At 57.6% G+C, this 22,529-nt stretch overlaps 8 protein-coding genes across 8 annotated transcripts; 3 read left to right on the top strand and 5 right to left on the bottom strand.

Annotated features, from left to right (window-relative positions):
* Nucleotides 1-549: 549 nt before the first annotated feature.
* Nucleotides 550-3,299, bottom strand: B0H18DRAFT_969928 (uncharacterized protein). The gene is made up of 14 exons (XM_048043645.1): nt 3,201-3,299; nt 3,008-3,148; nt 2,757-2,949; nt 2,671-2,707; nt 2,490-2,579; nt 2,243-2,408; nt 2,062-2,196; nt 1,700-2,012; nt 1,529-1,644; nt 1,419-1,480; nt 1,257-1,366; nt 1,124-1,201; nt 797-1,068; nt 550-743 (listed from the first exon to the last, which is right to left on the bottom strand). The coding sequence occupies exons 3-14, from the start codon at nt 2,835-2,837 to the stop codon at nt 674-676; spliced, it is 1,530 nt and encodes a 509-aa protein (XP_047900371.1). The 5' UTR covers nt 2,838-2,949; nt 3,008-3,148; nt 3,201-3,299; the 3' UTR covers nt 550-673.
* Nucleotides 3,300-3,352: 53 nt separating this feature from the next.
* Nucleotides 3,353-5,682, bottom strand: B0H18DRAFT_969924 (uncharacterized protein). The gene is made up of 7 exons (XM_048043644.1): nt 5,557-5,682; nt 5,408-5,506; nt 5,127-5,315; nt 4,580-5,018; nt 4,245-4,531; nt 3,833-4,182; nt 3,353-3,756 (listed from the first exon to the last, which is right to left on the bottom strand). Exons 1-7 carry the CDS (start codon nt 5,660-5,662, stop codon nt 3,640-3,642), a joined length of 1,587 nt encoding a protein of 528 aa, XP_047900370.1. The 5' UTR covers nt 5,663-5,682; the 3' UTR covers nt 3,353-3,639.
* Nucleotides 5,683-6,263: 581 nt separating this feature from the next.
* Nucleotides 6,264-7,950, bottom strand: B0H18DRAFT_1113137 (uncharacterized protein; the record flags this gene model as incomplete). Its single annotated transcript, XM_048032902.1, has 5 exons — nt 6,264-6,740; nt 6,791-7,377; nt 7,432-7,511; nt 7,568-7,708; nt 7,769-7,950. 5 exons carry the CDS (start codon nt 7,948-7,950, stop codon nt 6,264-6,266), a joined length of 1,467 nt encoding a protein of 488 aa, XP_047900369.1.
* Nucleotides 7,951-10,009: 2,059 nt separating this feature from the next.
* B0H18DRAFT_1081520 (uncharacterized protein) lies at nt 10,010-11,601 on the bottom strand (the record flags this gene model as incomplete). Its single annotated transcript, XM_048031409.1, has 6 exons — nt 10,010-10,211; nt 10,403-10,464; nt 10,601-10,640; nt 10,702-11,108; nt 11,159-11,383; nt 11,521-11,601. The coding sequence occupies 6 exons, from the start codon at nt 11,599-11,601 to the stop codon at nt 10,010-10,012; spliced, it is 1,017 nt and encodes a 338-aa protein (XP_047900368.1).
* Nucleotides 11,602-12,427: 826 nt separating this feature from the next.
* On the top strand, nt 12,428-14,274 carry B0H18DRAFT_1081519 (uncharacterized protein; the record flags this gene model as incomplete). Its single annotated transcript, XM_048031408.1, has 8 exons — nt 12,428-12,827; nt 12,889-13,188; nt 13,233-13,372; nt 13,408-13,479; nt 13,516-13,656; nt 13,710-13,816; nt 13,874-14,041; nt 14,109-14,274. 8 exons carry the CDS (start codon nt 12,428-12,430, stop codon nt 14,272-14,274), a joined length of 1,494 nt encoding a protein of 497 aa, XP_047900367.1.
* A 363-nt stretch (nt 14,275-14,637) lies between these two features.
* B0H18DRAFT_969901 (uncharacterized protein) lies at nt 14,638-17,390 on the top strand (the record flags this gene model as incomplete). The annotated part of the gene is given in 11 exon segments (XM_048043643.1): nt 14,638-14,914; nt 15,132-15,653; nt 15,707-15,781; nt 15,845-16,001; nt 16,056-16,272; nt 16,296-16,434; nt 16,474-16,562; nt 16,588-16,666; nt 16,686-16,763; nt 16,839-16,929; nt 17,084-17,390. Coding segments are annotated over 10 exon segments (1,596 nt in total), but the record flags the coding sequence as incomplete, so codon positions are not given.
* Nucleotides 17,391-17,924: 534 nt separating this feature from the next.
* B0H18DRAFT_1081518 (major facilitator superfamily domain-containing protein) lies at nt 17,925-20,209 on the top strand (the record flags this gene model as incomplete). Its single annotated transcript, XM_048031407.1, has 11 exons — nt 17,925-18,071; nt 18,227-18,375; nt 18,429-18,444; nt 18,505-18,644; nt 18,712-18,852; nt 18,905-19,046; nt 19,227-19,515; nt 19,622-19,723; nt 19,775-19,893; nt 19,961-20,067; nt 20,119-20,209. The coding sequence occupies 11 exons, from the start codon at nt 17,925-17,927 to the stop codon at nt 20,207-20,209; spliced, it is 1,443 nt and encodes a 480-aa protein (XP_047900365.1).
* Nucleotides 20,210-20,988: 779 nt separating this feature from the next.
* On the bottom strand, nt 20,989-22,325 carry B0H18DRAFT_1081517 (ketopantoate reductase PanE/ApbA C terminal-domain-containing protein; the record flags this gene model as incomplete). Its single annotated transcript, XM_048031406.1, has 2 exons — nt 20,989-21,959; nt 22,019-22,325. 2 exons carry the CDS (start codon nt 22,323-22,325, stop codon nt 20,989-20,991), a joined length of 1,278 nt encoding a protein of 425 aa, XP_047900364.1.
* Between the last annotated feature and the right edge of the window lie 204 nt (nt 22,326-22,529).

Below are 22,529 nucleotides of genomic sequence, written 5' to 3'. Positions count from 1 at the left end.
GAGGCGGGCGAGGGCGAAGTGGGAACATAACGAAAATCGTGTGTTCACCGAGCCATTCACCGAGTAAGAGCTATAACGCCTCCTTATCGTCCAAGCAGGTTCTGGCCAAATATGGACATCGCCCGATGCGCGGGACGTCACCCCGCCAGCGCTCCGCCTCCCCGCATAGGCGCCGTCGATCCTTGCCCCGAGCCGTGACGGAGACCGCTGCAAAGTCAAAACGCTAAATCCGCCCTCCACCCCTCCAAACTTGACCCATACGCCGTCCTCAGCCCACACATCAGATCCGGAAAAGTCTGAGGCAGTCCCCGCGCTCAGATAACTGCATCAAGCGGTGAGATCACAGCAGCCGGCGACGCCCACACCCTGAAGTGGCGGACGTAAACGGGAGTGTGAGACGGGCGTCTAGATAGAAAGAACTTTTTCACCATGCCTTACCTGGCTCGGTTCCGTCGCCTCTCCGACAAGAATGCCCGCCTGTATGTCCCAAGCAGGACTGTGATGATCCATATATATCCGACAATTCAGCTCGGAGACTCAGCATGGCGGTAGGTGAGATGAAGTAATAAATCAATACATCTGCTCAGTGCAAAACTACACAGAAGTGCAACTCCTCACACAACCGTGACCAGCTAATAGTAGGGATCATAACAGCAAGCCAAAGGCTCCTCAATCAAGGCATGAGAGACATGGCATCCGCGTAGGCATAACGGACCATCCCCACAACGTCTTCAGCTTGTCTCCTATAAAGGGGGCATGTGAACACCCGGTAAATCAGTCGAAACACAAGACTCACGGTGGCTCGTCGACGTGTAGGTTTCTCCCATAGCTGAGACCGTCGCGGTCAATCTCTTTGGCCACAGCTCGCAGCGCGCTCCTTGCCGAGGTCGCTTTCGCCTCTCGTATACTGACTTCGTAGTGGGTCGTCACCGCAAGGATATTGGCCAGGGCATCCGAGCTATTAGTGTCCATCACGGAATGCCGTCTGGAAGTAGACCCGGGTAGAGCCAGCTTCTCCAGGACGATCTGCTGCTTCCTGAAAACCTCGGCCGAGCGAGCTACCTCGTACTGGACATCGAATGGTCAATGCTTGTCCATCCAGCGCCGGTCCAACTGGACTTACCACTAGCTCGTGCACAGCGGCGGCATTCGGTAGGATGGCCCCTGTATGACACAGTGCAAGATCGAGGTTCATCAACGTCTGAGGTGGATGCCATCAGGACGTAAGCTGTACGGTGCTCCACTGCAAGACAGACCTCGTGAATAAGCTGTTCTACTCCACCGGTGGTAACGAGGTTGTCTAGCTTGTTGGCAAGGAAGTCGAGGAGCCCTATCAGGGCCCTCCACAATTCTGTCCAATGATAGTCTACGCAGGAGTTCGATCAGAATAGACGAACGACTGAGAATATTATAAGCACCTAGACGGATACGTTCTCTTTGCAGGTACCACAAGACATGATAACATACGTGAGAACAGTTCCTGCGGAGTATTAGCTTGAATGACTAGGTCAGATCGACCATGGCTTACAAGTAAGAGTGAACCTCCAGACGTTTGTGAAGATTGTGCCGCAACCAAAGGACACAACAGTCAAGTACAGCACAAACAGGCGGGCGAGGCCCTGTAAGCGGGAGTAATGGGGGTCTCTGACTCGCTGCGGTCAGGCGAACCATCGCAATGACGCGAACGGCAGGAACTCACTTGACGGCACAGCCTGATATCTGCATCACCCTTGTTGCAGAATAACTCCATGATGATCTTGCTCTCCGCCATGACGAGCAATATGTTGAGTGATAGATGAGCATAGCCTATGGCGCGCGGTGCATGCACGGATGATGCGTGCGTGAGCAAGTACGAAGCGACTGTTAGCAGTGTGTAGGGCAGTGAGGGGATCCGTGAAGTGGCTTGTTGTTCTGCATCAGTCGTCAATGGTTCCAGTAGGATGGTGTGGAAGCTTTCATTGGCGTGCAAGAATTCGAATATAGGCAATAGTATGACACAGGCCTCTATAGGTCTGCCGTCGTCAGCTTGAGGTCGTGCTTCTGACAAAGGCAATGACATACTGGTCTTTGAAGAGTTCACGAGGTTGGTCAACTGGTGTAGACGACAACGCCCGATCTGGGCGCATGGCGGAAAGGAATGTCCCGAACGTCGCACTCAACGAGGGCGGCGCGTCGTCTAAGACGTTTTGGTATGCTCTACTCATGCATGAGTGAAGGCGAGCACGGATGATTAGACACGCACTTCACGACTGCATCAGCGGCGAAGTTGGAGGCCCAGCAGATCTTGCGCATTAACCGCTCATTTTTCGTTTCCCTCAGGCATTTGAGGTAAGGGTTGAGCTTGGCCGCGTCTGACTTGTGGAAGTTGGAGAGAAGGGCAAGCAGAACGGAGGCTTCGAATGTGAATGCTCAGTCTCCGGAGACGTGATGATCTAAATGTCTCGACAAGGTGAACATTCCTTAGGGCGGTGAGTGGTAGGATGTTATACGAACCGTCGCAATGCAAGGAAACAGATCGCGCCGAAGGAAGTAAGCCCCAGGGCTGAGCTGACTGGTGCCCGACACGAAGATCACTGCCACTGAAGGACTTGGTGTCGCACAGTGCCTATAGCAGAATATGTCTTGAGTGCACGCTCACGCCGTTCGACAACGGCCATACCAGGGCTCTACTGTCCCCAAGAATCTCGTCAATCATGGATGTCAGTTCCTACGTCTATCAGCACGACAAAGTTTACCATGAAAGGGTTCAAACGCACGCTGAAGACCTTGTCGCTTTCATTCACTCCTCCCGCGAAGATCTCCATGACCTCCCATCCCGTCAAATTCTTCCTCAACATACATTTGCTCAGTATGGATAGTGTCCACACCGCATGGGCTTGCGGGAGTCTCGTCAGGCCTAGTACGGGCAGCATGCAGACACGCCAGAACGATCGCATTCAAACTCGGCTACTAGAACAGCGCATGAGTCTGTTTCGAACACCTTCAATAGTCGCCGGTCGTGACGGACCTTGACAGTTCCCAGACAAGCCTCCTTGCCCAGTTCATTCAATGTCGCTGAGAGGTACTCGGAGTCGACCTCCAGCTCAAACACGTCCGACCAGAACTTCGCCGCGTCCTGGTGCGGGGCGATCTTGGCGGGTGTGAGGCCCTAGAATAGCGGCAGTGAGTGGCTGAATGCTCTGCGACAGGGGACCTCTCACATGTAGCAGTCTGTTATATGTGTCACGAACCTCGACGACAACGACTCACGGCGAGATGAGAGTACGGACATCGAGCGGGAACATGATCGCGCGGGTGGCACAGCAAGTCTGACATTCAAACAGACGCCGAAGCGCAGTACGAAGTATAAATTGCACCCGCCCGGGGCCACAGTACAAAGGCTACAAAGCATTGATATTGCTGACAGAAAAGTCTACTCTACATGTCGTCGCAGAAAATTACATTGCATGTTGCAGTGAACGCGCGCAGACGATGATGAGTAAGCAGTACTTCGTCCATCGAGTTCGCTAGCTATAGGCGAAAGCTCCTGGACCGTACTCATCCTCCTGCAAGGCGTTACTGGGGAGTATACGATACAGGCATACTGAGGGCGGCGTTTGCGCCTATGTAGACCCTAGAAGAGTTCTCGGACACGCCCCGTTATGTCGTCCCAGTGATCCCAGCATCCACCATCTCCGTGATCCACCCCATCAACGCCTCGTCCTTGATTCTGACGTTCTCGAGCAGGTGGCGGATACCAATGAACGCCTTTCTCCCCTCCTCTCTCCTTCCCTCTCGCGGTCATTTCCGGCGCTCCGTGCGATCATCCCTCCGTGTCTTCCGTCTCCTCTACGACACCCGGGAAGCCGAAGTGGTCTTCGTCCGCGCGCGGGGCGGCGTCAGACGAGGCGAACGAAGCACGGAACAACACTCGAATGCACAGAAGCGCGGTGAGCGATGTGGAAGGCGGCTCGGCCATCGGCCGTTTGTACGTGAGCTTCGCGGAGCGCGGCGGAGGGAGTGGTCGCGAGGTGGGGTTCGGGATGGGGTGCGGGTAGTTTTCGTATGGCAGAGAGACCGTGTCCATCTGACCAGGATCTTTTGGTGCGGATTGTGAGCTCGGCAGATGGGTCAGAACGTGGCCGCGCAGGAACGCTTTTGGCAGAGACGCATGCGAGCAAGTTGCCCATGAACATTCGAGTTCTGTGCCGCCGTGAGGATCGATGTGTTGACCAACGACGTGCTCGAAAGCTCCGCCGTGGAACCGAAGGTCCGCGCTGAACACTGCGAGCGGTCCCACAGGCACTTGAACTGCTGCTCGACCGCTGACCGCTCTTTCCGCCTGTCGACGCCGCGTACCACGAAGCGTTGTGGGTTTCCAAGGACCATGGCTTGCCCAGGAGGGAAGACCAGACTAACATTTTTTATGACGTCCGATGCTGCCAACATACGGTGTTGGGCAGCGTGAGGCGTAAACACATCTTTGTATAGGTTCCAGAATTCGACTTGCGTCAGCTCCCCATCTGTTTTCGATACGAACATGGTTCTCATCCTGCATACAATCAGCATAACACGCGAAACCCCACGGAGATATGCGCACCATTCATAACAGCGTTGCGGCTCTGGGATAGGTAACAGCCGGTCAAACTCCTCTTTCGACAGCTCGTGATCCTTCATGGTAGTGAAAGACGACGGCACGGTATGCACAGGGCTACCGATGTCCACAGAGACCGTTTCTTCAGTCTGTTCCGAGAGCAAGAGCGACACAAGAAGCTTGAGTGTACCCGGCATCTTGGGATGAAGAAGGAAAGCCTTTGTCATTGCGGGGTGCGACAGGTGTGTATACAGGTAGTTCACGGAGGCATCCAGAAGGGGCTTGTCCACAAACAATGGCAGATACTTAATCGAGGCTTCCAACGCAGGCGACTCCTCGGTCAAGTGGGTGACATTGGCAGGATTGGACAGCAGCAAGTTGAGTGTGGACATAGCAGCCAAGATGAGCGAGCGATTGATGCTCGATCCTGCTATTCTTGTAGAGGCTGCACCGGGATTGCTAACGCAGGAGCGTTGGGGGTGGCAGGCTCAGGCCGGCAGATATGATTGCAGCAGTTCAATAACATAGAGAACGAATTCGACATTTGTGTCACTCTCGGGCTTGATGTTATGCAGCGCGAGAAGGATGAGCGACCGCGTGCGGCGGTGTTCAGAGAGCTCTTGCGCGTTGGGCTCATTGACGGCAGCATTCCGCAGTATCAGGATCGACTCCAACGCGTGTTTCCGTTTCCGCTCCCACTCTTGCGGAAGGGCGAACAACGTGGTTGCGCGTGAACAGAGCGCTGCTCCGACCTCGACGTACCAGACGGGCCATTCGAAGAGCGCGTCCGTGAGCCCAGGGATCGCGCGGAGCACGAACTGCTCGTTATTGCACAGGCGGTTAAGCGGTCCAACGCCCAAGATATTTCCGAGTCGATGCCCGAGCGGAGGGCAAGCAACATGCGGTTGTTCGGTGTGCCCTCGGTGTACCATCCTGTATGTCGCGGTGAAGGAGAGGACACGAGAGAAACACAACGTACGCACGCTCGTAGTCGTCTGTCACAGTAGGGCGTGGCTGTGCGGCCTGAGAACGATATGGTAACGTCGATCCTGTCCTTTGGATGGGGGACGCGGCATATGCGGTGCTCATTGTGCAAGCCAGAAAGTCGCGGTTGAGGTCGGCGTGACGGTCGTTCCCGCTAAAGGACGCGATCGTCACGCGTCTGTCACGTCACTTCCCGACTCCTGGCCGCGCCCCGCTGGTGGCATCGACAGGCTGCACAGCGACCCTCGCTCTGCGTCTGTGCATGATCGATTCTACACCGTCCGCCATGCACGAATTGCATATGTTCGATATAAAGTCAACATCGCGCACAGCATACCAGTTACAACACTGTCGTCATCCGGTCTCAGGCCGATGTATACAGGCTGATGAATTGAAGTATTCGGGAGTAACGCATATATACAAGGTGAGTACGCGAATGTTAGCAGAGGTCAAATCATTCAGAGAGATTACGCAGATAGGTCCCAGAAGTGTCCGATGACGGTGTCCGTACCAACCAATGTTCCCTAGTCCAAGCACTGTCCACTTCAGACCAAGAACTCGTCCGTGCAGCGCTGCATCTCCTGCCAGAACTTCTCAACGACCCTCAGCGTACCCATTCTCGTCGTAGCCCAGCTCAGGCAGAGCTTCCCCGCGAACGTGAACCCGAAGAGCAACATGGCACCATGCCGTTGTCTCGATCCCGTTGTCACCCGCGCAGCTTCAGGTCCGGATACGCCGCAGCCGTATACATGGCATCGAGGTTGCCCAAGAGCGACAGACCCATCAGCGCAGAGGACGGTGCGGAGGGACGGACCGGGAGGATGTCCTTGACGCTAGGGACGCAGGGCAGGAGCCGGCGCGACCCAGGTGCCCCGTTCCCTCTCGTCGTCTTCCTTCGCCCACACCGCGAACGTTCCGCCCGCTCCTGGGCCATCTCCCGAGTGCGTGAAACGATCATCTTGTTCTTCGCCGCCTGTATGCTCTGCGATTTCGCCTGCCGCGCGCGGTGCCAGAACGTCTTCTCCTGGTCGGACGAGGGCAGGAAGCTGGGGAGGATGACGTTGAAGTACCCGATGGCAAGGAACCAGTACGAGTCGTGCAGCAACTTCGTCGGCGTGAAGTATGGCCTGAGGTTCAGCGCGGAGTACATCATCGTCGGCAGCTCGGCTTCCCCCCGCCCATCCTCGCCCACGCGATGTTGCACAGAGCGAAGAGCGCCGCGCTGATGCTCACCCCTTCTGCTTGCACTTCTTCAGGATCGCCTTCGTCAGGTCGGAAGGATAGTCCTTGTTCAGCAAGACGGTGTGGCGGTCGGGTGTTTCCGTTTTGGGAACGCCTGGCCTCCGACCAGGGTACTCTCTGAGAGTCGGAAATCAACCTCGGCGGCAGCCTTCTGCAACCGTGAGCGGGGTTCAGCGAGCCGGCCTCCAGGGGCACTGGCAGTGCTGAATCCGAGTGAACGGCGGCGATTGCAAACCGCTTTTCCCATTCGTCAGCCAGCATCTGGGCTAGCTCGTCATCGCCCTTCCCGCATGCCACGAGCCCGAAGAAGTCGTTGGCACATTGGTGCAGTGCCATGCCGTCGCCGAGGAAATGCATCGCGGCGAAAAGGACATCGAAGCGGCCAATCGATGCGTCTGGGTTTGTCTGGAGGGCTGTCGATCGTGCAAGGTCTTCTGTGGCCGTGAATCCGTCACGGGATGGCGAGGGCGTCCGAGGTGGTGTGGGTATAGCGCTGAGTGCAGGCTGAGAGATGACGAGGTAGGAGAGTCGGGAGTTGGATAGCGTCCGCGGGCCGTTCAGGTACGAGTCCACTAGCTCTGGATGGCCGTGGTCAATGATTTAGTCTGTTTAGAGCTTCGGGGACGGCGTACCATCCTTAGTCTGGGAACGAAACTCTAATGCGGCCTCGGCGCTGACCAAGGCGTCCTCCGGGTCCGATGGCACATCGTAGCTTCAACAACGCGGAGTGAGAAGATGCGAGAGTTAACATCGAATCTAAGCACTCACACAAAGCGCACGTCATCATAGTCGTGCATCACAACCTTGGCGGATAGCAGTGGATGGCGGAGCCTGAGAATGGCCCACACTAGACAAACGCGTGCCCGACGCAGAAGATGCAGCGGAGCGTCGAATGCGAGATGTAGGTACCTGCCGCGTGGAAGCCCGTTCGTAAGCTGACTATGGCTAGCGCATGGCGAGAAGACTCACATATCGTTCACACCCGTGTGGCGAGACGGCAAGAAGTACGAGAGCTCGGTGTCGCCCATCTTCCGTTCGTACTGGGCCGACTGCGAAGAGGTCGCGACATGTGACGACTGCTTGTCGACGGAGGTCTTGTCTTCCTCGCCATCGAGAGGCGGAGGCGTCGGAATGTTGGAGCGCAAGGACATGGTTGGGAGGAAACGAGGCAGTCACGACGAGGCTCTGGAGACCAGGCGTGCGCGCAAGCGAGATAAATGACGGAGCAAGATCGGACACGAACCGGGGCGTCAGACCGGACTTGATCAACGGAGGTAAGGTGCATATGTACGGGGTCTTCGGTCGGGGAAATTGGAGCGTCAACACGGTCGAAGGAGCAATTTGGGCAGAAATTTGGGCAAGCCGAGACGCCGATGTTGGAAGAATCAAGAACCCTGCCAGATGAGCCGATGGTAGTGACAGAACCGGCGCCACACAGATGGGCAAGACGCGGGGTGGAGAATGGCTAGCAGGCGGGAGGTCGGCAGGCCACGCCGTTCCTGCGCCAGACGTGGTCAGACGGCGTGCCTGTGTTCGTCTATCGCACCTGCTCCATCGGCTGACCCTCCCGCTCCACTACGCCTAGCTTGGGGTTAGGTGCAGTGTACTCTTGTCGAGGTCCCGCGAAGCGCCGTGCGAACAGCGCACGGGTTGTCCCGACCTGGCTCGATCTGGCTCGATCCATTTGATAAGGTTTATCCAGCTCGCCGTCCCTCTTTGGTGCCTCTTTACGCCGGGAGTAGTGCCCTTTAGACAAGGAACATGTCTGCGCCAGGAATCCAGGCTAGCGGAATCAACCATCGACAGCAAAGTCTCTGGCACGCAGGTGCCTCGATCAGGGCTCTTGACCTGAAAAAAATTGGGTCGGTGCAGACTCAGGGACGCGAGTTCAGGCTGCGACCGGCGCCGGAGGCTGCTCACCAGTATGGACGAAGTCAACAGAAATTGGCGCGGATGCGCTTCTGCGGAGCTCCCGGTCTCAATGTGCCGAAAATACCGGTTGACATAGAAAACAGAACGACGGGAAACGCTCGAAACCTCCCACACATTGAAGAATGAAATTAATGAAGGGCAGCTCGATGTCGAAGTTCGCTATTCAAATGTTCACTCCCGCAGGGCTCGAATTCCGGACATCGCGCGTCGTAACAACCTACTGTCGTATACATCGATCGTTACGCAAAACGCCAATTAGGCTCTCAGGCGACCCCCTATCGTGACCGACCATACGTCCTTCCGAGCACCCTGACTATGGCAGATGCACGTCGATGTCATCACTCAAAAAGGGTGTGGTGCAAGTCGGTGAGCCACTATGATAGTCATATGCGGTCCTAAACAGGCAATCACGATGCCAGATGCGGAATGGTTGCAACCAATAGACACGATGGCTCCTATTATAGCCTCCTGGCGCCTCTCGGAACTACGATACCTCGTCGTGATCTCTTCTCGCATTTCACCGTCACGCAACTTTGGGGCAGCCTGCTACCTTACGTGAAGCTTCTCAGCTCGTCGCGCGCATGCGGTAGGAAGACGTCCGCAGGACTAGCCAGCACGGCGTTTCGGCTGCTATATCGAATGACGCTCCCTCCGTCTAGCTCGAACTCTCATACGACGCTACTGTCATCATGGTGTCTTCAAGATAGGGGTCCCCTTCCCCACATCAAGCATAGTCACCACGACTGTCCGATGGGTCGCACTACAAACCGCCCGCCCATGCCGCCCAACGTATGGAGCGTCTCGTCAATTGAAACACCTGGGACAGGCGTGAGTCAATAGGTTGAATTGGTCCCTGGATTGGATGGCGATTTGTGGTGGCCGATCTGCACGAAGTGAAGGTTATGCCGGAATTCGGTCATGCCTGGTCCTGGCCGCGGACCCAAAACGAGTCAGGGCACTCCCTGAAGGCCTGAAGCCGCATGCGCGTCGTCGGCCGACACCATCCAATCGTACTAATCTCATTCGAGACGAAAGCGACTCGTCGTCGAGATACATTGCAAGTCCAAGATTGAGTCCGTAGCGAACAGTCCAGTACGTGCTGGTATCCATCACCGTATGCATCATTCTATGTAGTCGTGCGTTCATCACGTCGCCCCGGCTCCACCTCGCGGGCAGCCATTGTCTGCGTCCGCAGCCCGTTTCCCAGCGTCCCGTCAACCGCTTGCGTTGCGGCCCCACCCATGCATGATTGCCCTGCAGATGATGTCCAGACATCAGCTAACCCCGGGCGACTTCTTCTCGGGCTGCGTCTGCATCTCCATCGCGACTTCTTCGAGGGCGTCGTCGCTGTCCTTCATCAGGCTGTGTTCGCCTCGAGGTCCTTGTCGCGCCGTGCGGTCGCGGTGCGGTCTCGATGGCCTTGACCCAAGTATAACACACCGTGCCGAGGGTGATAACGAGTATCGAGGCCGCGCGATTCCTGGCGAGTGAGGAAGGTCAGCCACAGTACCCGGCGCCACGGAAGCACATCGTGAAACGGAACCCTATCGGGCGGATGGCATGGCAGACACCCCGAAGCAGGTATGCGGTGCCGAGCGCACGAAAACGGCTCGCACACCCGGGAGCGGAACGCTGCCGCTCGGGGACAGGACAAATTGGAGGTGTACGTACGTGGTTAACAGATCATTGAAGAGCCAGACGCCGAGCAAGGTTTGAATGACTGAACGGGCCGCCTGGAGGGTTCGAGTATCAGTATCAGGACCAGTGGTCGGAAGGCGGCATAACCCTGAATGTGAATGGCGGCGCGAGAGTGGTCCCGGTCGGACACGCTCTGGCGTGCCGCAATACAGATAGTCAAGTAACACGTACGCTCGAGAACATATGCGTGATCGGGCTTGTCACCTTGACGCTGAGCAGGCCGGCCACGCATAGCAGGAAGCCGAATACCCGGTGACCAGGCTACCCCAAACGAAACGGAGCCATTCCAGGTTGGCAGGCTCGATAGCTCCGAGAGCTTGCCTAGTTCGCCTTGGAGAAGGATGACGGGCGCGAGGAAGAGCGCTGAGCCGAGGTTCTGCCAGTACGCGAGCTGGATGGTCGAGTTGTTCGCGTGCGGGAGGGATATCTTGATGAGCACCGAGTGCACGGCGATGAAGACGGAGGACAAGACGCCGTAGAAGATGGAGAGTCCGCTTGTGCTTGGGCGTGAGGGCTCGGACGCGTCAACGTTGAAGGATGGGAAGGACGAGGGTGCAACTCCGAGGAAGAAACCGATGGTGACTATGGTCGCGGCGAGGATCACGCGCATGGACGGGGTCGTATGCGTGTGCATCGAAGACACGGCGATTGTGAGAGGCAAGACTAGACCTCGGGCGATCTACGTCGCCATGAGAGTTTGTTCATCGAGAAGCAGAACACTCGCCGTACCTGGAAGAAGGATGCCTCCACGCCTCGCAGGCAGAGGGTGTTGAACACCAAGCCAATGACATTGACCAGGATGAGGGGAGTGAGTTTCTTCGCGCTCGTGCCGTCGAGTTTCGGGATCTCGACCTTGGGAGAGAGAAACGCAGCGCTATGCAACAGGACCACTGCCAAGGCCAGTTGGATGAACAAGAAGAGCATGGGTAACTCTGGCGAAGAGTTCAATACTGCCTTGTTCCTGCACAGTGAACACGTCAACGAAGGTCCGCTTGGGAGCATCGGTAGCACCTACACGAAGACCATCTGCAGATCGTCGAGGCCAATGAGGCAAGTGATCTTCATAATGGACAGTATTGCATGAAACTTACCACAAGCGCAGCGCCCATGTAGAAAGAGACTACCGAGGCGATCTTCCATGGCTCTGTGCCGTCTCTATCGTTGGAGGCCATTGCTGTCGTCTGCACAGAGGGTATGAGGGACGCTGCGGGCTGCGGTTCCAAAGGTGAGAGCGGGTGCGCGCACAAATAGTGCGCCTGTTTCAGTGATGCAGCTCTGTTCCAAAGACGCCTTACGGACGAAATGCGGTTACGGTACGGTGGGAGGAAGGGGCAGAAGTGCGGCGGTCACATCGAGTCGATGAATCTCATTCACAAGGAACGAGAGCGATCCAGGGACTAGCTGGACGGGTACAATCATGGGAGTGCGTCCCTCTGCGTTACTGGATTGGGCGAACCCGGTGGGCCAACATTGGAGCAAAAAATGAAGGCTTCCGGTACGGACATAGGCTAGCATCCAGACGGGCACGAGGCTGAGTTATCAAGCTTCCATCTGTGCTATGACGTTGGGCTTAGCGAGGAGTGCTACGGTCAGATGAGCCTGTTGCGCCCATCGCAGCGGTCTCGCGGTGTCCCCTCCCGGGGAGGTGACGAACGGGGGCGCTGTCGAGGTGGTGATTGGGGCGTCCGTGCATCGGCGCGAGGGCGGTGGCGGGGAGGGCGGGCGCCAAGGAAATAATGAAGCGGGTGCTTACATGATCGGGGACGAGAAGCCGAGCCCTGGAGATGGATCGGGCACGTACCGACGATGTGGGGCGTCTGCACGCGACGCCTGCGCCAGAGCCTCAACATGCCCCTCTGCGGTCTCTCTGCGGCCACACACCAGCCGCCCACCCCTCACCTTGCCCCTACTCGCTCGTGAGCCGTCCTCAGCAGGCCGCTCTGCTTCCCAAATATGACTGTCAGGCGGCAGGCTGACCTTGAGGACCTCCGTGTAGACATGCACAATCGCTCAGAGTCTAGCGAGCCGCTCCTCTACGACTCCCCCTCGTCGCCCAGGACACCACGGTCGCCCACTTTCGGCCTCCCCACGACCAAGTCCTTCCTCGCTAATGCCCCCTTACGCCGGCTCCTCGTCCTCGTCGCATCTTTCGCCTCTATTACCATTCTCGTGATTGCATCCATCTCCTTGCTATCCGTATCTTCACTTGCTGTCGAATCCGCCACAAATACCGACGCGCCCCAGTCCCAACTAGAGATCCCTCAGTCTGATGTCGACCTCTATGACAACGCTACGACTTGGTACTCTCCGTATGTCCTCGGCCCACCGACGGAGAGCTTCCGCGACAACCTACGCGACGATGTGCAGTACATTACATCCTGGATCTCGGCTGGTTGGAGTACGTGTTGCGTCGTTGCAGCCGTCCGTCTTGCTGACTCCGTACTGCATCTGTCCCTTAGCAAACGACGTCATGACTTACATGAACCTCATCTACCTCGGCGTCATTACCAGTCGCGTCTCTATTGTTGGCATGTTCACACCGTCCCATGTCGTAGGAGGCGACAACGTACCATTCGGCGATGTGTTCGACGTGCCGCGTTTCATTGACGAGTCTGGCATTGAAATCCTCGAATGGAGGGAGGTCAAGGACCCCGAGAGCCAGGTCGTCGATGACATCGGCTGCTGGAATGTTTGGGAGGTGTCACAGTCCGCGGAAGCGGTGCCCCGGGGAAGCTGGGTTCCCTTCCACCTTCGCTTAGGTAGGTCTACTGCCACTACGTCGTCTTTACTCCGGAGTGTTGAGCCCTCCCTCTAGATATATCATATACCCGTGCTCCGGAATGGGTGAAGTTGATCCCGAACTTTATTCATAGCAGGACGGCCTCATTCTGGCAATTGGCGAGGCTTGCCTTCCGTGAGGAACTCGAACGCCCGGAGAACCTCGTGCAAACGCTTCCTTCACCGGAACATCAGTGCAGCTGCCTCCGGACGAGCATGTGGTCTGTTATGATTACCTATACTATGTCGTCGCACAAAGGGCATGTTATTCTGTTTCTTGACGAGCGAATTGCTGACGGAACCTGTAGGACGACGAGTTTGAACATGACTTTGCCCCCGCTTGGCGGTTCGTCGGGAAGCACATGCACTGGGTTCCGGAGCTTCAAGAACTGACCTACGTCTATGTGCGACGTGCTCTCGGTCTCGCAGAAGATGCTGAGGTTCCTCCTGTACGTTGATAGCCTTCTGGCCCGACGATCTGGCTAAATGTGCGCCTATGTAGTACATTGCCATTCACCAACGTCACGGTGACTTCAAGAACTGGTGCCCTGACCCCGATAACACAGAGGATTGCTTCGCCCCGATCTCCGCCATTGCACGGCGCGTTCGGTGTGTAAAGCCGGCTCCCTCATTGGAAACACAACTGACTAACTTCTCGCCGAACAGGGAAATTCAGGATGAGCTCAGGGCGCGCAAGGGCATCGAGGTCCCAGACACCCATGTGATCCTTACCAGCGATGAAACAGACCAAGCTTGGTGGGACGAGGTGACAGCCCTCGGCTGGGTCAAGATTGACCACGATGCCTGGGAGACTGAGCAGAACTACGGGAAATGGTGTGTCTAGGTTTCGAATTTAGTCTGCCTGGAGGTGAGCTCGTGTTGATGGCCATGTCCGTGGTAGGTATCCTGTCTTCCTCGACGCAGCTATCCACTCAAGCGCCACGGGCTTTGTCGGCACGGATCGCTCGACGTATTCGACAGTGTCCCGACGACGGGTGGAGGACTGGCAGGACGGCGCAACTCGTACGATCAAGTGGGGCTACAAGGGTGCTGATGACCACTCTTAAAGACCAGAGGCTTGAGGCGACGAATAGCCGTCACAGACGTATTCTCGGGCACCCGACCGTTGGACCCGGACATCCCCTGGGCACCATCCTCTGGGCACCATCCTCATGCAGCTGCCGTACCTCGGCTTGCGAGCCTGTCTCAGCTGCTGTCTCCGCGAGGGCAAGGACATGTTATCGGACTTTGACACTAAAGCGACAAAGTCGTGCTATCATTCAATTGGACTCATTGCTGTCTCCGTACTATTCATTCATGCCTGGACTGTAGACTTTCGCTATTTTCACGATCGTTCGTATGTATATCGTAATAATATGCGCTGGGTATTCGCCCGTACGTTCCTGCGCGCTGTACGCGTGATGTTCACGCCGAGTTCGCCACAAAGCCTCGGGCGTCGATCCATATTCGTAGGCGCTGCGGCGTGTGCTTTGCTTTTTCCTGTCAGCATCTCCGCGGTCCCTCGCCTTGGCCGTCCGCGACTGGAACCCTCCTACGTCCTCTGCGCGATATGTTCTGCCAGCTGGACTCACCGAAGGGGCGCCTTCCTGTTCCACATCCTGATGGCAGACTCCCCATGCGCACGATAAAACGGGGTGCGACACTTCCACGGATGCAATTGCCTTCGCTACACCTCCCACCGCGAACCCGGTAGCTCTGTGGCCAGCAATCCACCCCCGGCGTCGCTAGCAGCTTTGCATCTACCGATCTAAGCACAATTAGGTGGGTGTTATGTTCATGCGTCCCAAGCCCCGGCCGCACTATTAGGGCGTTATTAGGCGTGCGCCTTGCTTATCACCGCTTCTCCCAGCGATTGCTGTGTCCGCCAGTCGCACACCCACTCTCAACATACGGCGAGCAAGATGCAACGCACTGGCCTTGGCTGCCCACGGAGCTCTACGCGTACGTCCTCAGGTTCCTCCCGCCCGACGACGACGCCGCGGACACTAGCGTAAAGGCGCTCGTCCATTGCCTCGGCGCGAACTCGCAGCTCCGGGCGGCGGCCAAGCAGTCCTCGATCTGGAAGCCGCACTACCGCGCGCGGTACACGGAATGCGTCGAGGAGAGGGAGGCGGAGCGGAGGGCGAAGGCGAAGGGGGACTACAGGCGGATGTACATCGCGCGGCGGGAGCTCGACCGCCGCGCGCTGGAGGCGGTCGACGAGATCAGGCTGCAGCTCAGCGGGCGCCACGCGAAGGCGGCCGCGTTCGTCAAGGAGTTCTCCTTCGACGTGTGGAATGCGCTCGAGCGGGAGGCGCGGCTGCCCCTGCCCGCTTATCTGTGGTCCGTGGACGAGGGAGGGTATCTGGAGGAGGACATCGACATGGATGTGGAGGAGGTCCCGCATGCCCTTCCTCGGAGGTACTGGGCGAAGGCCATTATGGGGGTCATCGCGCGACACCATACCCTGCATAAATGGGCCCACCTCTACTCAGCGAGGAAGACGATCAGCTGGTTACGTTCGAGGAGGCCCTCGCGGGCCTCTCGGCGTTTTACGATCAGTCTCCCAAACATGTGGGTGCTTCTATGATCACTCTTTTGGTTTGCACGGTGAAGTCATACTTGAATTTGCATCAGATATCCACATGGCTTGGGATGCTTGTGCACGACTGCCGAGTGCAATTGACAGCTGCGGGCGCCGAATTGGATCCAGCAAGCCCTGACTATGACCTTCCAATGCTGGTTGTTCTTTTGCGAGACACCCTACGTGGGATGGGTTTCCGTATCGCCGAAGGTGCGCGCAGAGGCTGTACCCTAGTGCAGCAACGCTGATCTGTCGCGTCTTCAGGCGACGATTTCTATAACCCACTCAACCAGTTCCCCCATGCCATCATGCGGCCCGAGAGCCGTAAGACGATACCTATGGGTCTGGTCTACGTGTACACATCCGTCGCGAGGAGGCTGGGCATTCGCGCGTCGCCAACAAACTATCCTGGCAAAGTTTTATGCCATATTGACCCTATCGACCCGGAGCAAAACGAGATGCTCTTTGACGTCTGTGGGCAGTCTCCTCCCTGATCTTTACCAGCCGTGACCTGCGCCAAATGTTGGTTGACATCGGTCTCCGGCCAGACATGCCCGCCGAGATCATTCGCCCGTGCAAAGTCGGTACGATCCTCCATCGCGCGGCAGCCAACACGATCATCGCCGTGCGGTGGAACCACGGCGTTCTGTAGGCGCGTTTACGGAGGACCACGCTGGTGCAGCTACGCTGCTTCTGCATCTCGCTCCTCCAGTCTCAAGACAACCAGATCCTCTCGCAGATCATGGATTCCAAGCCCCTCGACGCTTGGCGGTCCTGAGGGATGTGGTCTGCCCAGCGCTCAACGCGCCGGCGCGGATATTCTCGCGAAGCACTGCGAGAAGCTCGTGGAGACGGACGAGGAGTTGCGCGACTGTGTGGCCTCGCACCGGAGAGCGTCCGGTGATGTACTTCGTTGGGCTGATTGTCCAGCACAAAAAGTACGAATATGCGGGATGCATTATTGGTTGGCATGTAAGTCGTTGTCACAACTCGAACTAAGTAGCTCTTGGCTTACTCAGTTCTACAGCCGATGTGCTTAGCAAAGAGGACTTGTCACCAGTCATGGAGGTGCAGAGGCTTGCTCGAGGGTGGGACCAGCCCTTTTACTGGGTCATAACTGTCGACGGGAGTAAACGCTGTGCGTCTTGAGCTCATCCCGTCGTCTATATATTGCTCACCTATCCCCTCACAGACGCCGCTGAGGAGGACTATACACCATCGATGTGAGAAGAGCGTAGTAAAGCGCATGTTCGATCATCGCTCTTTTCGGACGGTTCTTCGAAGGTGTTCAGCTGGACAAACCGGCAGGCGTGGTCGGTTGTTGCCCACACAAGAACTGCAGACCCTGTACCCCGAGGACGACCAGGTCGGTTCTTCGTGGGTTTGCAGGGGTACGCTGGGCAACCGCAAGCTTTCCTTCGACGCGCCGTCCACCCATTGATAATCAGAGTACAACTAATGCTGGAGCTTGTCGTACTGATGATATTGGGGACCATTATATTCTTGCCACCCTGTGTAGCCTATAGCAAACTATGACTGTGTATATACACGCGCCTTTCTCTTGGAACTATACTCTGCAATTATGGGATTAGATATGTCCGCGGGATCTCATTCGCGGGTACTTCGCATGGAGAGTTCGATGCGAGGTAACTTACAGCTGGGCTGGCCGCCACACACGATCGACGCCGCGGCTTCCGACGATCAAAGATGCATACGGTGATCCGCTCATGACGACTTGGCCCGTTCGCATGATGCATGATTGCGTTCCGTTGTCCTCTACCCAACCTCTACCAACATCTTCTATACGGGACCTAGTTGAGTCTGGCCAGGCCAGCTGTCTATCCGTGTCGTGCGTATGCAATGGATTTTTGCCCACTGGCAAACACCTTTCCCGAGCATGCAGGAATGCAGACATGTTTCGACCCATCACCGTTTCAAATTTGGATACCCGATCTGGTATGGTCACTGCAACCAAACACTGGCACGATCGCTGACGGGAAACGTCTCGGGAAGTGACCGACACGGCCGAGTTAAAAGGAGCTTGGGACTCTTATCCCACCACTGCCTTCCACTCTGACTGTACTCCGAAGGTCGTAATCTCGCGGATTGACAGAGTGCACCTCCGCTGCACGAATGGCCGCCGACGAACGGACACCCTTGCTGACTGATGCTCGGGAGGAAGTGAGCACCAACGGGCACGCACAGAATGGTGTTGACGAGGCCGCAAGCGGTGCCCGCGATGAGGATGCACCGAAGCTTCGGGTGTCTATGCCAGCAGTGGTACGTCAAGCTCTGTTCCGAAAGAGACACTGAGTGCTCGACCATCGTATGCGGATATCTGACTTGCGTCGGACTGCAAGTCACTGAACTCTGGCGTACTGCATCGAGGTTCGGATAAACTACGCTATTCGGCCATACTGAACTTGTCTCCGTAGATGGGCTCATTGATGCTTGGCATATTCCTCATGGCTATGGACGGAACTATAGTCGCATCGACCTATGCTTCCATCGGCAGTGAGTTCCACCGATTGGAGAACACCAGCTGGATCGCAACCGGATACATGCTCACGCTGACGAGCTTCCAGTGCGTGTGCATACCACTGCCTCGTTCCGTATGTTCTAACGTTGTCTCTACAGACCGCTCTACGGAAAGGTGTGCTGCCTCCGCACATCAAGCCTGATACCCGGTTCTCTAAACTGATAACATTCCTAGCTTAGTGACATCTTCGGTCGCAAGGCATGTCTTATGAGTGCCATGTCTATCTTCGCCGTCGGTAGTCTGCTATGCGGCCTCGCGCCTGACATGAAATCCCTCGTCATTGCACGCGCGATCGCAGGTATTGGTGGTGGAGGGTCGGAACGTGAGTGAAGATCGACATATTCCATGCGTCGAACTAAGCACCCTTCTGGACCTACAGAGTCAGCGTATCCTCATGTCGGACATCGTTTCGTTGCGGAACAGAGGTACATTGCAAGGTATAGGAAACGTCGTGTTCGCGAGTGGTCAGGCGGCTGGTGCCCCGCTCGGAGGTCTCTTCGCAGATACCATCGGATGGAGATGGTAAGACTACCGTTAATTTCTGTCTGGGGTCCGTGCTTATGCGGCTTTCCAGGGCGTTTATCATCCAGGTACCCATAGCCTTTCTGGCTCTGCTGTCCATAGCTTTCGGCCTCAAGCTCCCTCCCAAAGAAGACCAAGAAGACCTCAAGCTGAAGCTGAAGCGCATCGACTTCGCGGGCGCCTTCACACTCGTGGTGCCGTCTTTGCGCTCCTCGTCGCGCTCGATCGTGGCGGCAACATATCATGGTCGGACCGCTTCACGATTGCGGCCTTCGCGTGTCCGGCATCATGGCCATCGTGTTTGCGGTCATAGAGTGCGTGTGGCGTCCGAGCCGATCGCACCAGCGCATATGTCGGCAACAAGTCGCTGTTAGCATCTACATGCGAACTTCTTCATGACCGGCGCGAACATGACGATGCTGTTCACGGTGCCGCTGTACTTGCAGGCCGTCCAGCAGTTCACGCCCAGCCAGGTCGGGCTGACGCTGCTGTCGAACGTGATCGCCGGGGCGGTCGGCAGCGTTCTGGCGGGGCTGATCATGAAGTCGACCGGCAAGTACTATCTGCTCACGCTCCTGGTGTACTTCCTGTCCTTCGTCGGCAACGTCATCATCGCGGGAGTGACCGGCCCTGTGGCGTTCACCCTCGCCGGTCTGTGCGCTGGTGAGTACTTCGCGAGACACCTGACGCGTGCACTGACGATCTGCTACCAGGTCTGGCGCTGATGAACTTCGGAGGATGTAAGCACTGGGTCCGACGCGGTAGTCAGGAAGCATACTGAACTCCGTTTATCTAGGGGGTAGCCTGACCACGACACTCGTAGCCATGATCGCAAACGCGGGCCAGGAAAACCAGGCTGTCGCCACAGCCGGTAAGTGCGCTCGTTTGCTCAAGACCAACCCAGACTGACGGATATGCCCAGTCTCATATCTCTTCCGGTCTCTGGGTGGCGTCGTCGTCCTGTCCATATCCATGACACTCACCCAAGAAACCCTGCGCACACATCTGCGCGCGCGTCTCACGGGCGCCGATGTCGAGGAGGTCCGTGACCACCCACGCTCCTTGTCTCGCCGTCTTCAACCACATTGACCGTTCGCGATTCCCCCAGATAATCAAACGTGTGCGCGAATCGCTCAGCTACATCGACGAGCTCCGCCCGGAAGTCCGCGCGCTCGTGAGGAGCTCATACCAGGATGGGGTGCAGAAGACGCTGTGGTTCGCGTCTCATTGTCTGCGCTGTCTGTCGTCTGCGCGTTCTTCATCAAGGAGAAGGCTCTGCCCAGATAAACAAAAGCAGGGGACCATTGACAGCGATTGCTGCACGCTCCTCACGGTCCAGCTACGACCACATTGTTAGGGTTTAGACGGGACACGATGTATCATACCACCCGCATTTTGATAGACAGTATCTTAGAAGATAGGCCCACCTCCGTGCTTTCGCGATTGGGCGCACAGCTGTGTTTCCGACTTACAGACAGCGAGACGTCAGATATTCAGACGTCGCTTCCTCCATCAGAGCGGGGCAGAATCGATGTGATGCTATCCACAAGTATGAGTGCATTTTGTCGACATTTTTCCGTGCACGACGGGGCGGCGAGACGGAGTGCCCGTCGGAACGCGTTACGTATGGGATGCACCGATGCCGCAGCAGTGGCTCGAGCCGCAAGTGAGCTCGCACTAATGTAGCAGAAGTATTGTATTGTGAGTGATAGGCACCGTGCAGAATGTACAACAACCACCGGATCCCCGCCCCGACGTCCCCCGGTGTGCGTCAGAGCGAAGGTTCTCGAGCGGAAAGACGGGCTCCGTGCGAGGTGCCGCGGCGCTGCCGGGTGGTTGGGCGTCGCGCGCGCTGCTCGTCCGTAGGAATTATCGAGCGAGGTGCCGTGTCGTGTCTTCTGATGAGGGGAAGGTCCGTCCGCGGCAGAACTCACCTCCACCACGGTCGAGTATCATCCTCACGGTGGACGGGGACCTACCCAGTGGCAGAACGGCGGCAACCGTCTGTTCCCAGCGTTGGCTACCTTCGTGGGGAAGTCCGGGGTATCCACCCCACACTTCCTATGACGATCATGAGCATCACGGAACCGCCGAGATGAAGGCGGGCTATACGCACCGCAGCGCACTCGACGCATCCTAGGGTGCGCTACAGCACCGAGAGCAAGGGCACTGGCTGATCGATGGGATGGCTTCCCGCAGGTGGATGAGGTCGATCAGCGCGGCCGTGACGGGCACGTTGACGCGGTACTTCTTCGCTAGCTTGAGGACGTAGCCGTTGAGGTAGCTGATTTCCGTGAAGCGGCTGCGGCGGACGTCGACGAGCATCGAGGACGTGTTCTCACGAGTGAGTTCTGCGACGAGGGCGCACTCCGCCAGGAGCTGCTGTTGGTGGAGGCTCGGCGGGAAGGGGTTCTCGAGGATGTTCTGCCGGACCTCGTCATCGTCTGCTGCGGGCTCTTCCTGCGAGTCGGGGTCTGCGTGTGCGTGCGGCCGGAGTTTCTTCCAGACTTCTTGCTGCCATTGCGCGAAGAAGACGTTGGATATCTCGCGGCAGATCGCCGCGGCGAGACGGGAGCCGGGCTGATGCTTGAAGAGGTCGCCGTTGCGGCAGCCGAGGAGGGCGGTGAGGGGATTGACGACGCAGTTGACGGCGAGCTTGCGGTGCATCGCGAGCTGGACGTCGAAGAGCGGGCGCCAGGAGATGTCGAGCGCGGTCGTGCTCGTGAGGGCGGAGATGGTGTTGCGCAGGGAGAGGTAGCGCTCCACGTCGGGATCACCCTGAAGCGACGTGATGTCGTTGAGGCTCAGCTTCTGGTCGTCTACGGGGAGGGAGGTGTCCATGCCAGCTTCGTAGTCGCGACCGTGCGTGTCGTGCATGATGCCGAGTTGGATGCTGCCGACGCCGGTGTGGACGACGTGTCCGCTACTCTTGACGAACGCCCCGTGCGTGTTCACCGAGACGACGAAGTGCGGCCGGGTCTGTCTGTTCCGGAAGACGTTCTCGACGAGATGCTCGTACACACCCATACCGTTGTGCAAGAGTACGATAGTGCTGGCGGCGGAAAGACGCGGCAGAGAGCGCGTATGCCGCCGACTGCATCGCGGGCCTTCGTGACGACTATGAGGGATTCGATGGGCCCTGCGCGCGGCTGCTGGGCCTGCTCACCTGTGCTGGGCCTCCTCAGGTGGTGGTTGTGGTTCGTTCTGCAGGTTCTGCAGCGCATGGAGGTCTCGAGCTGCTTGTTCCCGGAGGTAGGCGTCGGTGGCGGGTCGGTCGACTCGTGGATGACGCCGTGCTGGGTGCGCGTGACGCCGCCGAGCTCGAGCTTGACCCCGGGGAGGCTGGATGCCCTGAGGGCGGCGGCGGAGGACTTGTGGATGATGGAGACGGCGTGCTTGGGGTCAAGGGCGCCGCGCAGGTAGTGCGACACGAGCGAGCCGACGGCGCCGAAGCCGAGGACGTGGACGTGCATCTGCCACACGGCGGGGGACGCGGCGGGGACGTGGCGGGCAGCGCGCGACGGTGGCAGGAAGACGGCGGGGCGCGCGATCGGGCGGCGCGCGGAGAGAGCCGGGCGCTGGGAGGGAAATGCCCGAGAAGAGGCCGAGGACGTCAGAGGACGGCGGGCGGACATCGATCACCCCGGCCTCCCCTCGCTGAGAATTCAATGAGCCGC

The sequence above is a fragment of the Fomitopsis serialis genome (genome assembly GCF_022376445.1).
Source record: "Fomitopsis serialis strain Sig1Antser10 chromosome Unknown B0H18scaffold_2, whole genome shotgun sequence".
In the NCBI taxonomy this organism is placed as follows: domain Eukaryota; kingdom Fungi; phylum Basidiomycota; class Agaricomycetes; order Polyporales; family Fomitopsidaceae; genus Fomitopsis; species Fomitopsis serialis.
This window is presented reverse-complemented; position numbering and strand designations above follow the sequence as displayed.